Source organism: Pecten maximus, chromosome 15 (genome assembly GCF_902652985.1).
Source record: "Pecten maximus chromosome 15, xPecMax1.1, whole genome shotgun sequence".
Classification (NCBI taxonomy): domain Eukaryota; kingdom Metazoa; phylum Mollusca; class Bivalvia; order Pectinida; family Pectinidae; genus Pecten; species Pecten maximus.
The window spans coordinates 13,198,288-13,212,713 of NC_047029.1; the positions used below are offsets into that span (position 1 = coordinate 13,198,288).

The 14,426-nt window shown below is 36.0% G+C and overlaps 1 protein-coding gene across 10 annotated transcripts in view; it reads left to right on the forward strand.

The window, feature by feature from the left end:
* The window catches only part of LOC117343975, a 49,598-nt gene that overhangs the window by 7,026 nt on the left and 28,146 nt on the right, over positions 1-14,426 (forward strand). For 3 of the 10 annotated variants that reach the window (XM_033906550.1, XM_033906556.1, XM_033906557.1), the window contains exons 1-3: positions 1,634-1,983; positions 12,827-12,961; positions 13,041-13,149. In XM_033906550.1, the coding sequence (XP_033762441.1) occupies positions 12,941-12,961; positions 13,041-13,149 (130 nt within the window). In that variant the 5' untranslated portion in view covers positions 1,634-1,983; positions 12,827-12,940. Of the gene's footprint in view, positions 1-1,631; positions 1,984-12,826; positions 12,962-12,981; positions 13,150-14,426 lie in introns of those variants that run through there. The other 7 variants (XM_033906551.1, XM_033906562.1, XM_033906558.1 and 4 more) reach the window with 6 other exon arrangements.

A 14,426-nucleotide genomic window follows, 5' to 3' on the forward strand; every position in this document is an offset into this window, starting at 1 on the left:
CTTTAAAAAATATTAGAATATGTACATTGCTTCCAAACATTTCCATTGAAAACAATATGTATGTTTCTAATAAACCTTTGTCAGCGTTTCTGCTTCGCATGAGATAAAACAAAATCTTTAAGAGTTTGAGGAATTTGGAATGAAGTGGAAATTAAAGTAAAATATGTTTATCACAAACCTGGTCTTTTCTTTTTTCAAAAGTATCCAGGCAAATCTTAATTTTGTTTATATTGCATCCTTGCTTTCTATTTTGAAATAGAGTTACGATTTTGTTATATAACGCCGGCATTCTGTATTGTTTTTGCATGTTCTTGTCAAGGAAACCCCACACAGAAGATTTTCTGCCATTTAAACACATTGAGAAAAGTTAAATGTCAGCAATCGAGATCAAATGAACAACCTATTGCCGAGATAAAAAAAACACAGAGGTTTTTGTTTTAAAAATGTAAAGAATCTCAATGTAAAGTTCACTAGAAAGTAATCCCTCAACGATTGTCCATAATGAGGGCAAATATAAACAAAATCCAGATTTGTGTGGATACCAATACAAATGGAAAGACCAGGTGTTTCGGAATAGTAAGAGTCCTCTGCTTCATTGACGACACTTACCGATCTATATTGAACGTGTGTATACATGTAGGTGTCAATATTTGTATAGTTTTCAATTTCAATTTTTATTTAACTTTAGGCCTTACAGTCCATCAGTATAAATACATGTATAACAACAAAACAATGAACATAACACGCATATGTCGTAATTATTTAGTATACACATGTAATAGCGGTGGCCCTAGTTCCATACGCTTCAGATGTAAGCTTTCCCCATGTTATACAGCATTTATTGTATGAAGCTAAAAAGGACACGATATATTAAAACAAATCTAAACAACCATATTTTGATATTCATTTCTTTTCCATTCTTTTCTTTTGTACATTTTTGCCTTGGAATACATTAGATCTTGTCAAGTTAATTGTTTTTCAAATTATACCAATATAGATGAGTCATATGTACAGGTATGACACGTTTTACAACATCTATAGAAGATATATTGGTGTTTAAATGTTCTATTAGCTAGGGTATTTATTTATTCATTCATTCATTCATTCATTCATTCATTCATTCATTCATTCATTCATGTTTGTTATTTAATTGTTTTTGATGTTTTATATATATTATATATCTATATCGTTTAACATTGTATTTATGACATTGACCTGTAATTATGTTTTATGCTAGTGTAAGGATTTTTTTTTTTTTATCTCAATGCTATTATTGTTAAAACAATAAGATACAGTATCATAGATTACGTGTCTATTTACTAATATATAACTGAAATATCTACGATTTTTATACTGATCAAACATCATTACAATCTAATGGACTATATTTGAAATACAGGGTTTAAAAAAAATCATAAGCGGATATTTAATTCTAATACGGGCAGATGTGATAGTTATACAAATGATATGAAGTATGCTGAGTTGTCAGTCGGAAATTTGATTTTCAAAAGCACACGAAAGAAATGTTTGAACGTTTTGTGTATATAAGTAAATGGATGATAAACATTGGGACATGTACAGAATACACACCGGCCACACACTGACCATACACTGACCGCACACTACACAATCATAACTCATAAGTGCATTGTCCGAGCGGCCGGAGTTGACCACAATAGCGTTCGGTGAAAAGGTTTTACAATACAAACACACGGGTGTATTATACGCTTATTGGACATCATTAGTCTGATCGAAGTGTTGATTTATTTTTTCAATATTTTCTTGACACGCTGGTAAAATCAGATCTGAGTGTTGGCAGAGTTCAGCCTTCTACTCAGGTTTCGTGGACTCTATCGTTAGAGAGCCTGTTGGGGACAGTTTAGCCTATGGTGTTGATTCTGTAAAACGAAGGTTTTAAAGTGGGTTTTTTTTTATTGGATGTACGATGACGTCATGGATTGTACTGCGGATGTTTGTTCAGTGGTAAGTGTATATAACTTGTATCTAATCCGAAAGGTGTAGGTCGTTAATTAGCTCAGGTGTGATATCATTAGGTACATAATCATACGTTTATGTATGTAGGTATAACACTTATCATGACGCAAATGTCATTGTTTACTTTAAAATAATGAAAAAAATCATACTGTATTTAAATTGAAATACTAAAAATTCACAAACTGACATTCAATCATACCTAGCGATTTCACTTTAAATCCCAAAGATATGTCCAAGAAACACTTTTTTTTTATTTTGAAGTACATGTATTTAATAAATAAATCAAACAATTTGATTAAAATTGAGTTACGTTTTTATGTCATACTGTATTTAAATTGAAATACTAAAATTCACAAATTGACATTGAATCATACCTAACGATTTCACTTTTAATCCCAAAGATATGTCCAAAAAACACTTTTTTTTTATTTTGAAGTACATGTAGTTGATAAATTAATTAAACAATTTGATTGAAATTGAGTTGCATTTAAAAAAAAAAATCAAATTAACAAACTTGTAGCTTTAAATATTTTGATGCAATAATCCCGCGGATTAGCAGATTACGGGTAAACTGTACTTTAGCTGCTCAAAATATAAAGTTAATCAACTGGAACTTATGGACTTTAAAACTACTAAATGTGAGATTACGTATAAAAAATGCATTCTTAAATCCGCTTGACAATGTACATGTATATTGAAATAGTCTAAAAATACATTTTCTGATGTATAACTCCTCTTCTCATTTCCATTCCTCGTACAGTGTACAATTAAATTAAAGCTGCAATCCCATTGGGATAATTTTACCCTAGAAGTAAAATAAATGGCATGTGGTTTTTGAAAAACTCCAAAAAGCTTTTGATTAATCTTGAACATTCGCTCATAAAGACATTTTTTCTATCAAAATGTTTAATTTTTTTATTTGTTACACTTCCATTCCCCATTACAAACTTAAGGAACGCCTGCCAACGAGTGCTTTTCTTTTCCAAGAGAGGCAAGCGTCGTTACACGTGATGTGAACATACGACTATAGGGCCCAAAGATGAAATGAATGTTTGGTCGGTAACATGTTTATTGAGTTTTGTGACCAGATCTTCCAACATTTCCCTGGGAACAATATGTACTCCTCTCTTGGCCGGTTCGTTTTATTTTCACACGGAGCTGATTTTATTGAAGAGTTTATCAGAACAGGTAACACAGACATTGAACAGTCCTTCAATTTCACCAATAAGTATACTGACGATGTGTATCTTTTAATATAACAAAACCTTTATTGACCATGTCGATAGAAACTTGAAATCAAGTACATATACATCAATATCATTTACTTATATGTCTCAGAAAAACCGCTTGTGCGTTTCAATCAGGACCGCCAAGAGAAATAAACATACGTTGATAAGTTTCACCCATTCCCTAGCATCACTGACGATCGATAGAAGTAGACACTAGCTGTGTGATTCTCTAGCATCATTGACGAGTGCTAGAAGAACGAAAAACATTTATCATGTACCTAACTATTGACGAGTGCTAGAAGGACGAAAAAACTGAATGATGTACCTAACTTCACTGATAAGTCCTAGAAGTACAAAACAGCTGTATTATGTCCCTAGCGTCAAAGATGAGTGCTAGAAGAACGACACAGCTGTAGTATGTCCCTAATATCAGGGGCGATTGTTAAAAGGACGGAACAGCTGTTCTCTGTCGAGTCCTAGAAGGACGAAACAGCTGTATGATGTCCCTACTATGACTGACGAGTCCTAGAAGGACGAAACAGCTGTATGATGTCCCTACTATGACTGACGAGTCCTATAAGGACGAGACGAAACAGCTGTATGATGTCCCTACTATGACTGACGAGTCCTATAAGGACGAGACGAAACAGCTGTATGATGTCCCTAGTATTACTTACGAGTCCTAGAAGACAGGGAAGTTGTCTGATGTTCCTAGCATCCCTGACGAGTCCTAGAATGACAAAACAGCTGTATGATGTCTCTAACATTAGTTTAAATTCTATTTTATTTGTGATTCGATACAACATGTAGTACTAACATTGATGACGATTGCTAGAAGGACGAAACCTCAGAATGGTGTCCCTAACATTACGAGTTCTAGAAGGACGGAACAGACGAGTGTTAGAAGGACGACCTAGCTGTAATATGTAGCATCTTATTGTTTTTATAACTTAAATCAACATTTTAAAAAGTTCTGTTCATTGTGTTTCCTTCATAAAACCTTTGATGTCTTGACAACACTTTTACATTATTCAATTCAATTCATTTTATTGACTCTAAGCTTTACAGCTCATCAGTACATATAACATCTACATGTATACAATACAATAAATTATACAAATATTGATATGTAAGAATATTAATGGAAAAATAATCATATGCAAAGAAATAATATCTACAAATAATGAGATGATGGTGCTGGGTAGATTATAGTATATTTAGTATTTCACGGTAGACTGACTTCTATACGTTTTCTTAAGTCGCTTATTTAAAGCCTTAGTAGAATTTGACGTTCATAATGGCATGACGGAAAAAAATAGGTTACGATATTACATCTACTACCAATATATCGACTTACCTTGTGATTAGCAGACCAAAGACTTGTAATGAATAATAAGGAGTTATATTTTTTTATTATAAGAAATGCGAGCCGAGAATAACGAGAAACTTGATACACATCTTATGATTAGCGTGTTACGTATAGAGATATGTTTGACCAGAGTTCGAGGGAATTAAATACTTAACTCGGTTAGAATGATTACTCAATGGCCCGGGTTAGGGGTGATGTTTAAAATGGTATCAAATGTTTGTCAGTTTAACATTAAATTGTACTCAATAACTTTTAAAAAGACCAATTGGACGTTTATAGCCTCTGGATATTAAACCCGTCTATCTTGTTTTATGTAGCCGTAAATTGTACACTTAATAGTTATTAGACTATACTCTACACCCTGGGTAGCTACAGCACACTTAACTCGCGTCCGAACCTATACCACTACGCCATGGAAACAGCAGCGTAAATCATCCAGACTACATGCAGTACAAAACAATGATCGATATAAACAATGCAATGATCGTGAGGAATTCTGTGAAGTAAACTAATATCATAATATCCAGTGATTGGAGTTGAGGATTTATTCCTGGGTGCGACATATGCTCAAATTATCTCTTCATAAATGGATATATGTTAATTTCAGCGGGCAAGAGTATCGTAACTTGAGGACGGATAGGAAAACGCTCGTATTGTGATAACTCTTTCTGAATCATCCTTAAGGTTAAGGTGGGTTTAATATTGGTCCAGGGATAAACGTGATCTTTCTGGAAAGAGTAAGCAAGGATATTGATCTTGGATTAAGACTGTCGTTGATTTGTGACTATAAAGCTACCTGGATGAAATATGTCCAAGATAACCTTGAGTGAGAAGCTATATAGATAGTTTCTCAGAAGATAATGTGAATCTGTGGTCGTACGCTGTCCAGTAACCTAATCATAACACAGGTAAATAATGTCCGTCCTCGTGAGATGGGACAGAAATGAGGAAGTAAACATAACAAACAAGGACAAATATTGAGGAGCATGTCTCTATTTCCATTAAACTGGTGATCAACGTTCAATATAAAAAACCACTACAGATCCCGACCGCGAATCCTTCTATATTACAGTTTTATAGAACGGATTTTGATAAAAAAAAAAAAATTAGGTAAGATGATTTGTCCGTAAACTGTTACATATTTTATATTGTCTTTATAACCTTGTATTGCTCGTCTCTTATCTATGATATTGTTAATAATTTCAATGTTTTACTTAGAAATTGATTCATAATCATTTTGTTATATGGGATGATGCATTTCTTTTGTTTTTGTTTTTTGTTTGTTTGTTTTTCTGTTGTTGTTGTTGTACATGTACTGCCTAATCAGTATCAACATTTTAAATGTCTACTATAAATGTTTAAAGAAAAAACGTTTTACATCTTTTTCAATTTTTAGTTTCATTTTCAGATAATTGAATGATATTTTAACCTAAAAAAAGTGATGAAAAAAACCTATTTGGCATTCATTTATCCGACAACCATCATTATATACGACAAACCCTTCCCTTTACAGGTTCCAATCATGACATTGTATATACGGCACGACAAAAAGTATTAGTGTACTGCTAAATTGTTTGGCAGACATGGCGGCCTTTACTATCAACATCGTGGACTTTCATTGTCTCGGTTGTAACATTTTCACTCCTCGTTTTATTGATGGGCAAACGGTGCTATAGTTTATATGTACTTAATGACTGTTCATTTTCATGTAAAAAATATCGAATTATGGGGCTATTGTATCGTCCCGTCAACATTTGACATTTCTTTCGCCCCATTTACGCCGCCCCCAAGGTTTCAACACTTTAGTCATTTAACATCACTGAAGAGTCCTAGAGGGATGAGACAGCTGTATGATGTCCCTAACATCACTGGCGAGTCATAGAAGGACGAAACAGCTGTATGGTGTCCTAAACATCACTGGCGAGTCATAGAAGGGCGAAATAGCTGTATGATGTCCTTCATACACTGACAAGTCCTAGAAGGACAAAACAGCTGTTTGAAGTCCCTACCATTGCTGACGAGTTCAAGAAGGCTGAAACAGCTGTATGATGTCCTTAACATCACTGAAAGGTCCTAGAAGGCCAAACAGCTGTTTGATGCAGTTTAGTTCATTTTGGCTCTGATGTAGCTAACTCTCAATCCATTCACAGCACATTTTGTATTCTCTATACATTGTAATGGAATAATTCATAGATAATTAAAATGTATACATAAAAGACCACAATTGAGTATATTCCTGTAACGGTGACTTACGTTATGTTTGAAGGTATTGTGTCGGATAACACAGGGTAGGTACACCAGCTCTGACGTAAAACTGTCACCAATGAAAGCTATCTAGTAAGTGATTATACGTATCGTCTTTCCTGTAGGTATTAAAACTGCTTAATCAATTTTCTTCGTGCTGTTCATATCGCTATACATATGTAATTACATATGCATTTTCGTCATTACCAGAGTGTTGGTAAAACGATCATCCTTAAAACTGTCATAATTTTGGATTAACGTTAGTACGATTATATGTGTTAAGAGAAGTCCACTATAAGACATCTTCATCAAGTCGGAATCTGGCAATCTGCGATAAAAGCGAGGAGTCTCAAAAGTCTCATAGTGCCTCATAGAAAGTATAAGGTCCTCTTTACCACATACTAAGGTTTCTATACATGTTTCTCACAACATCTGAGTCTTAGACTATTTTTGCGACTCCATAGTGCAATAGGTAGTCCATGACACTATGGGTAGTCCTGACGCTGTTGGTAGTCCGTGACGCAATAGGTAGTCCATGACGTTATGGGTAGTCTGTGACGTTCTGGGTAGTCCGTGACGCAATAGGTAGTCCATGACGCTATGTGTAGTCCATGACGCTATGGGTAGTCGTGATGCTATGTGTAGTCGTGATGCTATGGGTAGTCCATGACGCTATGGGTAGTCCATGACGCTATGTGTAGTCCATGACGTTATGGGTAGTCCATGACGCTATGGGTAGTCTATGACGCTATGGGTAGTCGTGATGCTATGTGTAGTCCATGTCGTTATGGGTAGTCGTGACGCTATGTGTAGTCCATGACGTTATGGGTAGTCCATGACGCTATGGGTAGTCCATGACGCTATGGGTAGTCTATGGCGCTATGGGTAGTCGTGATGCTATGGGTAGTCCATGTCGTTATGGGTAGTTCGTGACGTTATGGGTAGTCGTGATGCTATGTAGTCCATGACGTTATGGGTAGTCCATGACGTTATGGGTAGTCCATGACGCTATGGGTAGTCCATGTCGTTATGGGTAGTCGTGATGCTATGGGTAGTCCATGACGTTATGGGTAGTTCGTGACGTTATGGGTAGTCTTGATGCTATGTAGTCCATGTCGTTATAGGTAGTCCATGACGCTATGGGTAGTCTATGGCGCTATGGGTAGTCGTGATGCTATGTGTAGTCCATGTCGTTATGGGTAGTTCGTGACGCTATGTGTAGTCCATGTCGTTATGGGTAGTTCGTGACGTTATGGGTAGTTCGTGATGCTATGGGTAGTCCATGGCGTTATGGGTAGTTCGTGACGCTATGTGTAGTCCATGTCGTTATGGGTAGTCCATGACGTTATGGGTAGTTCGTGATGCTATGGGTAGTCCATGTCGTTATGGGTAGTCGTGACGTTATGGGTAGTCCATGACGTTATGGGTAGTTCGTGACGCTATGTGTAGTCCATGTCGTTATGGGTAGTTCGTGACGTTATGGGTAGTCCATGACGTTATGGGTAGTTCGTGACGCTATGTGTAGTCCATGTCGTTATGGGTAGTCGTGACGTTATGGGTAGTCCATGACGTTATGGGTAGTTCGTGATGCTATGGGTAGTCCATGTCGTTATGGGTAGTTCGTGACGCAAGTGATAGTCCATGTCGTTATGGGTAGTCGTGACGCTATGGGTAGTCCATGATGTTATGGGTAGTCCGTGATGTTACGAGTAGTCGGTGATGTTATGGGTAGTCCGTGATGTTACGAGTAGTCGGTGATGTTATTGGTAGTCCATGACGTTATGGGTAGTCCGTGACGTTATGGGTAGTCCGTGATGTTACGAGTAGTCCGTGATGTTATGGGTAGTCCGTGATGTTATGGGTAGTCCGTGATGTTATGGGTAGTCCGTGATGTTATGGGTAGTCCGTGATGTTATGGGTAGTCCATGATGTTATGGGTAGTCCATGATGTTATTAGTAGTCCGTGATGTTATGGGTAGTCCGTGATGTTATGGGTAGTCCGTGATGTTATGGGTAGTCCGTGATGTTATGGGTAGTCCATGATGTTATGGGTAGTCCGTGACACAATAGGTAGTCCATGATGTTATGGGTAGTCCGTGATGTTTTGGGTAGTCCATGATGTTATGGGTAGTCCGTGATGTTACGAGTAGTCCGTGATGTTATGGGTAGTCCGTGATGTTATGGGTAGTTCGTGATGTTATGGGTAGTCCGTCTATCAATACGGTTTGTATAGTGATACTATTGGTACAGTTTATATACCTTTACTGTTTTGTTTATAGAACATTTACATCCCTTATTTAAACTGCAGATAACATATCTTGATAATACTTATTTTTATCTGAGTTCTTCAATATCCCCTATTAAATGTCTGAGTTGAAAACATTATAATCACTTCTTACGAGATACCACGAGATTCAGGTCATCTTTCTAAACCTGAAGAGAGATCGTGACTGCGATAAATAAAAAGAAGACACTGTTAGCAAAACGAAATATGATATAATGTACAAGTGTAATAGCATATTTGATGCAAAAAAAGTAAACAAAATAAATCAAACTTCTCGTTAAATATAAATGATAAGAAGCTTGTTAAAGATTACCTTTTATATCTTGTAATGTGAACTTCATTTTGTAATTTTGGATCTTTTGTTTACTTAATAATCAACCAAAGTATGTAAGTGATTTCTGTTAGATTTACAATGTCAAGCTATATAACTAAACATATGCATGATTCATTTGTAATACATGTTTAGGGGCCGCGGTGGCCGAGTGGTTAATGTGTCCCGACACCTCTGGGTTGCGAGTTCGAAACCTACGTGGGGCAGTTGCCAGGTACTGACCGTAGGCCGGTGGTTTTTCTCCGGGTACTCGAGCTTTTCCTCCACCACCAAAACCTGGCACGTCCTTAATTGGCCCTGGCTGTCAATAGGACGTTAAGCAATAAACCAAACACGTTTATGTAGGACTTGTGGCCATAACGCTATATCATGACCCAAGGTTGTTTTGAAGGGGCTCCTTAAATATTCTAAAAATGAAGATAAGATGTCGATTTCTAACGTAATCGAATATCTAAAAACAAAATGTAAATAGAAGTGTATACCTTTTACGAACACATTAGCATATATACGTCTTCATATTAAAGGAACACGTTCCTTCAGCTGGGTACAACTTGTTGGTTATAAGTTAACACCAGGTGAATGTATTATGGATTACTAACGCTGTATAATTTGGTATAAATGCCAAATATGTAATTACTATAATTAGAACAAACAAAACGTAATCCTTTGGGCTGGTTTTATAATAAAAAGTATATATGGAAAGTTTGACATCATAAAGGGAATATTTCACTAATTAGACAATATACACATCTACGATTATTTTCCTTTAATCCAACAATGCTTTCCCTGTGGAAAATTTTGAGATAAAGAATTCCTTAAGTTAGGGGAAAACTATGACAGTTTAATAGATAGCTCTGTTCCGGGTTATAAAAAAAACTACTGTGTGGAGGTACGCATGGAAACGAAAATCGAGGCATGTAAACTTCCGGTTTGCCAAAGCTTATATAAATACTGCATCATACTGAAAATACAATTTAATAGACAGTAAACATGTAATATGACAGGTTGCTGGTAGCTTTTGTGTATGCTGTGATTTATTCCCGTCGTAGAACGTATTAGAAGCATTTTGTTGCATGTCATTCATTTTAATTTTTTCCATTTATTTATTTTTGTCGTCTACATATTATGCAAGGGTACAGAAAGGAAATTGGAATATATTTATTTTTTGTCCATGGGTACATTTTTGTTCCTGTATAGCACAGAAACGAACATATCCCTTTAAGTGTTGCCTTTCCTTAACACTAGTTCAATCTAATATTGACACACCTCGACGACACCACAAGAACACTTGAGATGATGTGCTTCCATACAAATCAACGCCCTGAACCTTGTATTGACTTCAAGTACCAGGAGTGTAGTATACTATGTACATTAAACTATAAGAGTTCCAGTCAACAGTCCAGGAACCTTTATAGACTACTACATATGTGGTTGTTTAAGTTAATATTATAATTATATGGAAATTAAGTTAAGGCATTGACTCCAAATATGTGAAGACGACATCGCATAGTTCGATTCAAGATTAACAAACAGGCTCAGATTATGGACTTTATCTCTCTGATTGGTAATGTATGTTATATAAATGTATACAAATGTATCTATATCATAAAGGTTTTATCAATACACAATAAGAAGGGTGGGGAGCTATTGAAATGGTTTCTGGTTACTAATTCAGGGCGCCTCGTGCCACTATCGGGAATATAGGATAGATTTATAACGGTGTAAGGTTGAAGTTGGGAAATATTATACAGATTACGTATTACAGTTTTATGATTTTGATTATTAGTACAATTTATATGTTGGTCAAGTTCCATGTAAAAACATAGAAAATAATGTTATACATATAGTTCCTAAATACAATGTAACCGATATATCAGGTTTTTAAAACAGGATCTACGCCCCTCACGTGAAACATATACAGGTATGTCTAGATTTCACGGGACCGACTCTTAGAGTAAATTCATGAATTTGAAAAATACCTTACATTGTATTGTTTTCACTGTCATAATCGTTATTAAGTCGATATTTAGGGTCGTTTTCCGCAAACTTATTATACCTCAATATCTCAATAGTTTCCAAACTCAATACTGACCTAACGATTTTCAACATAAAAAAGAAGACATTTCTCACGTTATGTTAGACGTAAAACATAGTACTCTCACACGACTTTTCTTCACACATTATATAGTCATATCAATTAAAACAGACGATATTTTTGTGTGGAGCAATCGCAGCTCATGTACATTTATTATTCTGTCTTAAACTATTAGATATATTTGTGATATGAAACCGAACATCGATTTATACACGCATTTCCATATACTCTATATCGACCCGATCTAGAATCTGTATTGTCATGTAAAGATACTGTCATCCGTCTATTGTTATGTAAATTTCTCGGTTCTATTGTCTTGCTCTTAGTCTAGGATGTCTGCGGTATCTCGTCCTTTTGATACTTGAAGCTTTGTGAAATTATCCTGTGATATACCTTATTGTATACTACTGTATCCCCGACGATGCTGTTTTATCTGTTGGATATACATACATCGACGATAATGACGCCATATACCATGCATGCTCGATCAATGCTGATGTTCATATCCCAAAGATATGTTTTAGCAGATTATAGATTTTTTATATTACGAATCAAGTCGACAATGAGTATAGTAATAAAGTTATAGGTTATGCGATTATAACCGACATGTGCCATTTGAAGTTTTCAAATGACAAAAAACAAGAAAAAGATATTTTTTATGTAATTCGAAAATAATAAAATTTTATTGGTAATCTGTCAGATGTACATCTAACTGGGGAAACACAAATCGTTGGTCGGATTTTAACCTGCTGATCTGTAGTGTAGTTCATGGAATAGTTCATAAAATTCCGTTTCAGTCGCATGTGTCAACGTTTCAGTCGTAAGTGTCAACGTTTCAGTCGTAAGTGTCAATGCCTCATTCGTGTTAAGTTTTCAGTCGTTGGTGACAATATTTCAGTCGTAAGTGTCAATGTGTCCGTCGTATGTGTCAACGTTTCAGTCGTAAGTGTCAATGCCTCATTCGTGTTAAGTTTTCAGTCGTTGGTGCCAATATTTCAGTCGTTGGTGACAATATTTCATTGTTGGTGACAATATTTCAGTCGTTGGTGACAATATTTCAGTCGTTGGTCAATATTTCAGCCTTAGGTGTTAACGTTTTCTTTCGTTGGTGTCAAGTTTTCATTCGTTGTTGTCAACGTTTCATCATCATATGTGTAAATAATTTTGTCGTATGCGTCAAGGTTTCAGTCGCAGGTGTCAACGTTCAAGATATGATTTTCATTGTAGTCATAATATTGCGATATCCTAGCTTAAAGTGAATTTTTTACTTATGTTTCAGCAGTATTGGTGACCGCTGACATGGATAGACCATCGTGTCCCGCTGTAGATATGAGAACGACACTATAAGGAAGTAATATATTCCTTAAGTGAGTCCAAGACAACAGGATTCAAGATGGCGGCCATCGTAGATCAGGTGATCGGAATCATAAGTAATATATTCCTTAAGTGAGTCCAAGACAACAGGATTCAAGATGGCGGCCATCGTAGATCAGGTGATCGGAATCATCACAAAGCCGATGTATAAAAGGAATGAGGTCGAAATTGAAGCCATCCTGCCATGGCTGCGGAAACGCAGTCTGCTGCTTCAAAATCTCGACAGAGGTTTGTATTTAAGTTTCTGATTCTCTGCCCGTCTGTGTCTGTCAGTCAATTCGTACACAGGCTATCATATATAACCTTTCTCATAAAACATATTTGACGTGCTTCTTTAAATGATTGGGTGTTGGATATTAAAATCGTTCCTCGTGCCCTGCCCTTTGTTCGCTGGTCGAAGCCTTGTTCGTGAAACAGCATGTATCAACTATAGTCGTAAGATATTGTTTACAAATACATTTAAAGGTGTCAGGAAAATCACGTGTAAACATCGCGACTGATACCACATTATACACTGAGGTAGGGGCAGTTGTTTATTTTCATGCAGAATGTTATAAGCATGGATTGCCCTAGCCCGAGTTTCCTCTGGCCCTGACACCAGATATGGGTCATTAGATTAGACACCAGATATGGTGTCAGGGCCAGAGGAAATTCGGGCTAGGATTGCCCACTCTTTTTTTTTTTTTTTTTTTTTAATTTTGGGGGAAGCTACAGCAAATGCATGCATATCATTTTATTTTTGTTGGAATTAGAAAAATAAATAAGTTAAAAAAGGCCATTAATGGCGTACATCAGGAATAATCAGGTTTAAAAAGCGAAACAAGTTAATCGCAAAACGCTAAATACATCACGGAAGTCATTACGACTTAATTTGATGTTAACCAGTGATTCCAGTAACTTTAATGTTTCTTTCGATCGTTGTGTGCAAACGTCATAGAAGACATGTTGTTCAAAATATAGTCCAACGTAACACTTTACTATTGGACATAAGTTATACAGCCTTCGGGCCGTAGTCCATTAATCACCGTCTAAGACAACCGAAGATGTCAGGAGATAGCTACATTGTGTTTTTACACTGTACTTCGGAAGATAAAGTCCTTCCATTCGCGATAAGCAGGGTAGTTATAGTCTGTTAAATAGAAGTTCGGATGATTACCATAAGTAAGAGATTCACCGATATGCAACAGTTACCGTATACACCCAAATCGCCCACCCGATCGATTAGAATTTCCGACATTATTGAAGCACGCTGATGTACTTTACGTTATTAATATGATAAACACATATATTTCACAAATGTCTGAAGTCAATACCCATTGTTCATAGAATAAATTATTTCTTTAATTTGACTAATGACCCTAAATTAATTGTTAAAAATAAGATAATCAGTTATTAGAATAAGTACGGTGTTTAAATAAATTAGCCACGCCTATGACTTCATTGTGTGGTGAATATAATACTCGCGTGTTGTAAATACGTGGTTTATGTGTCAGCGTTATGAGATC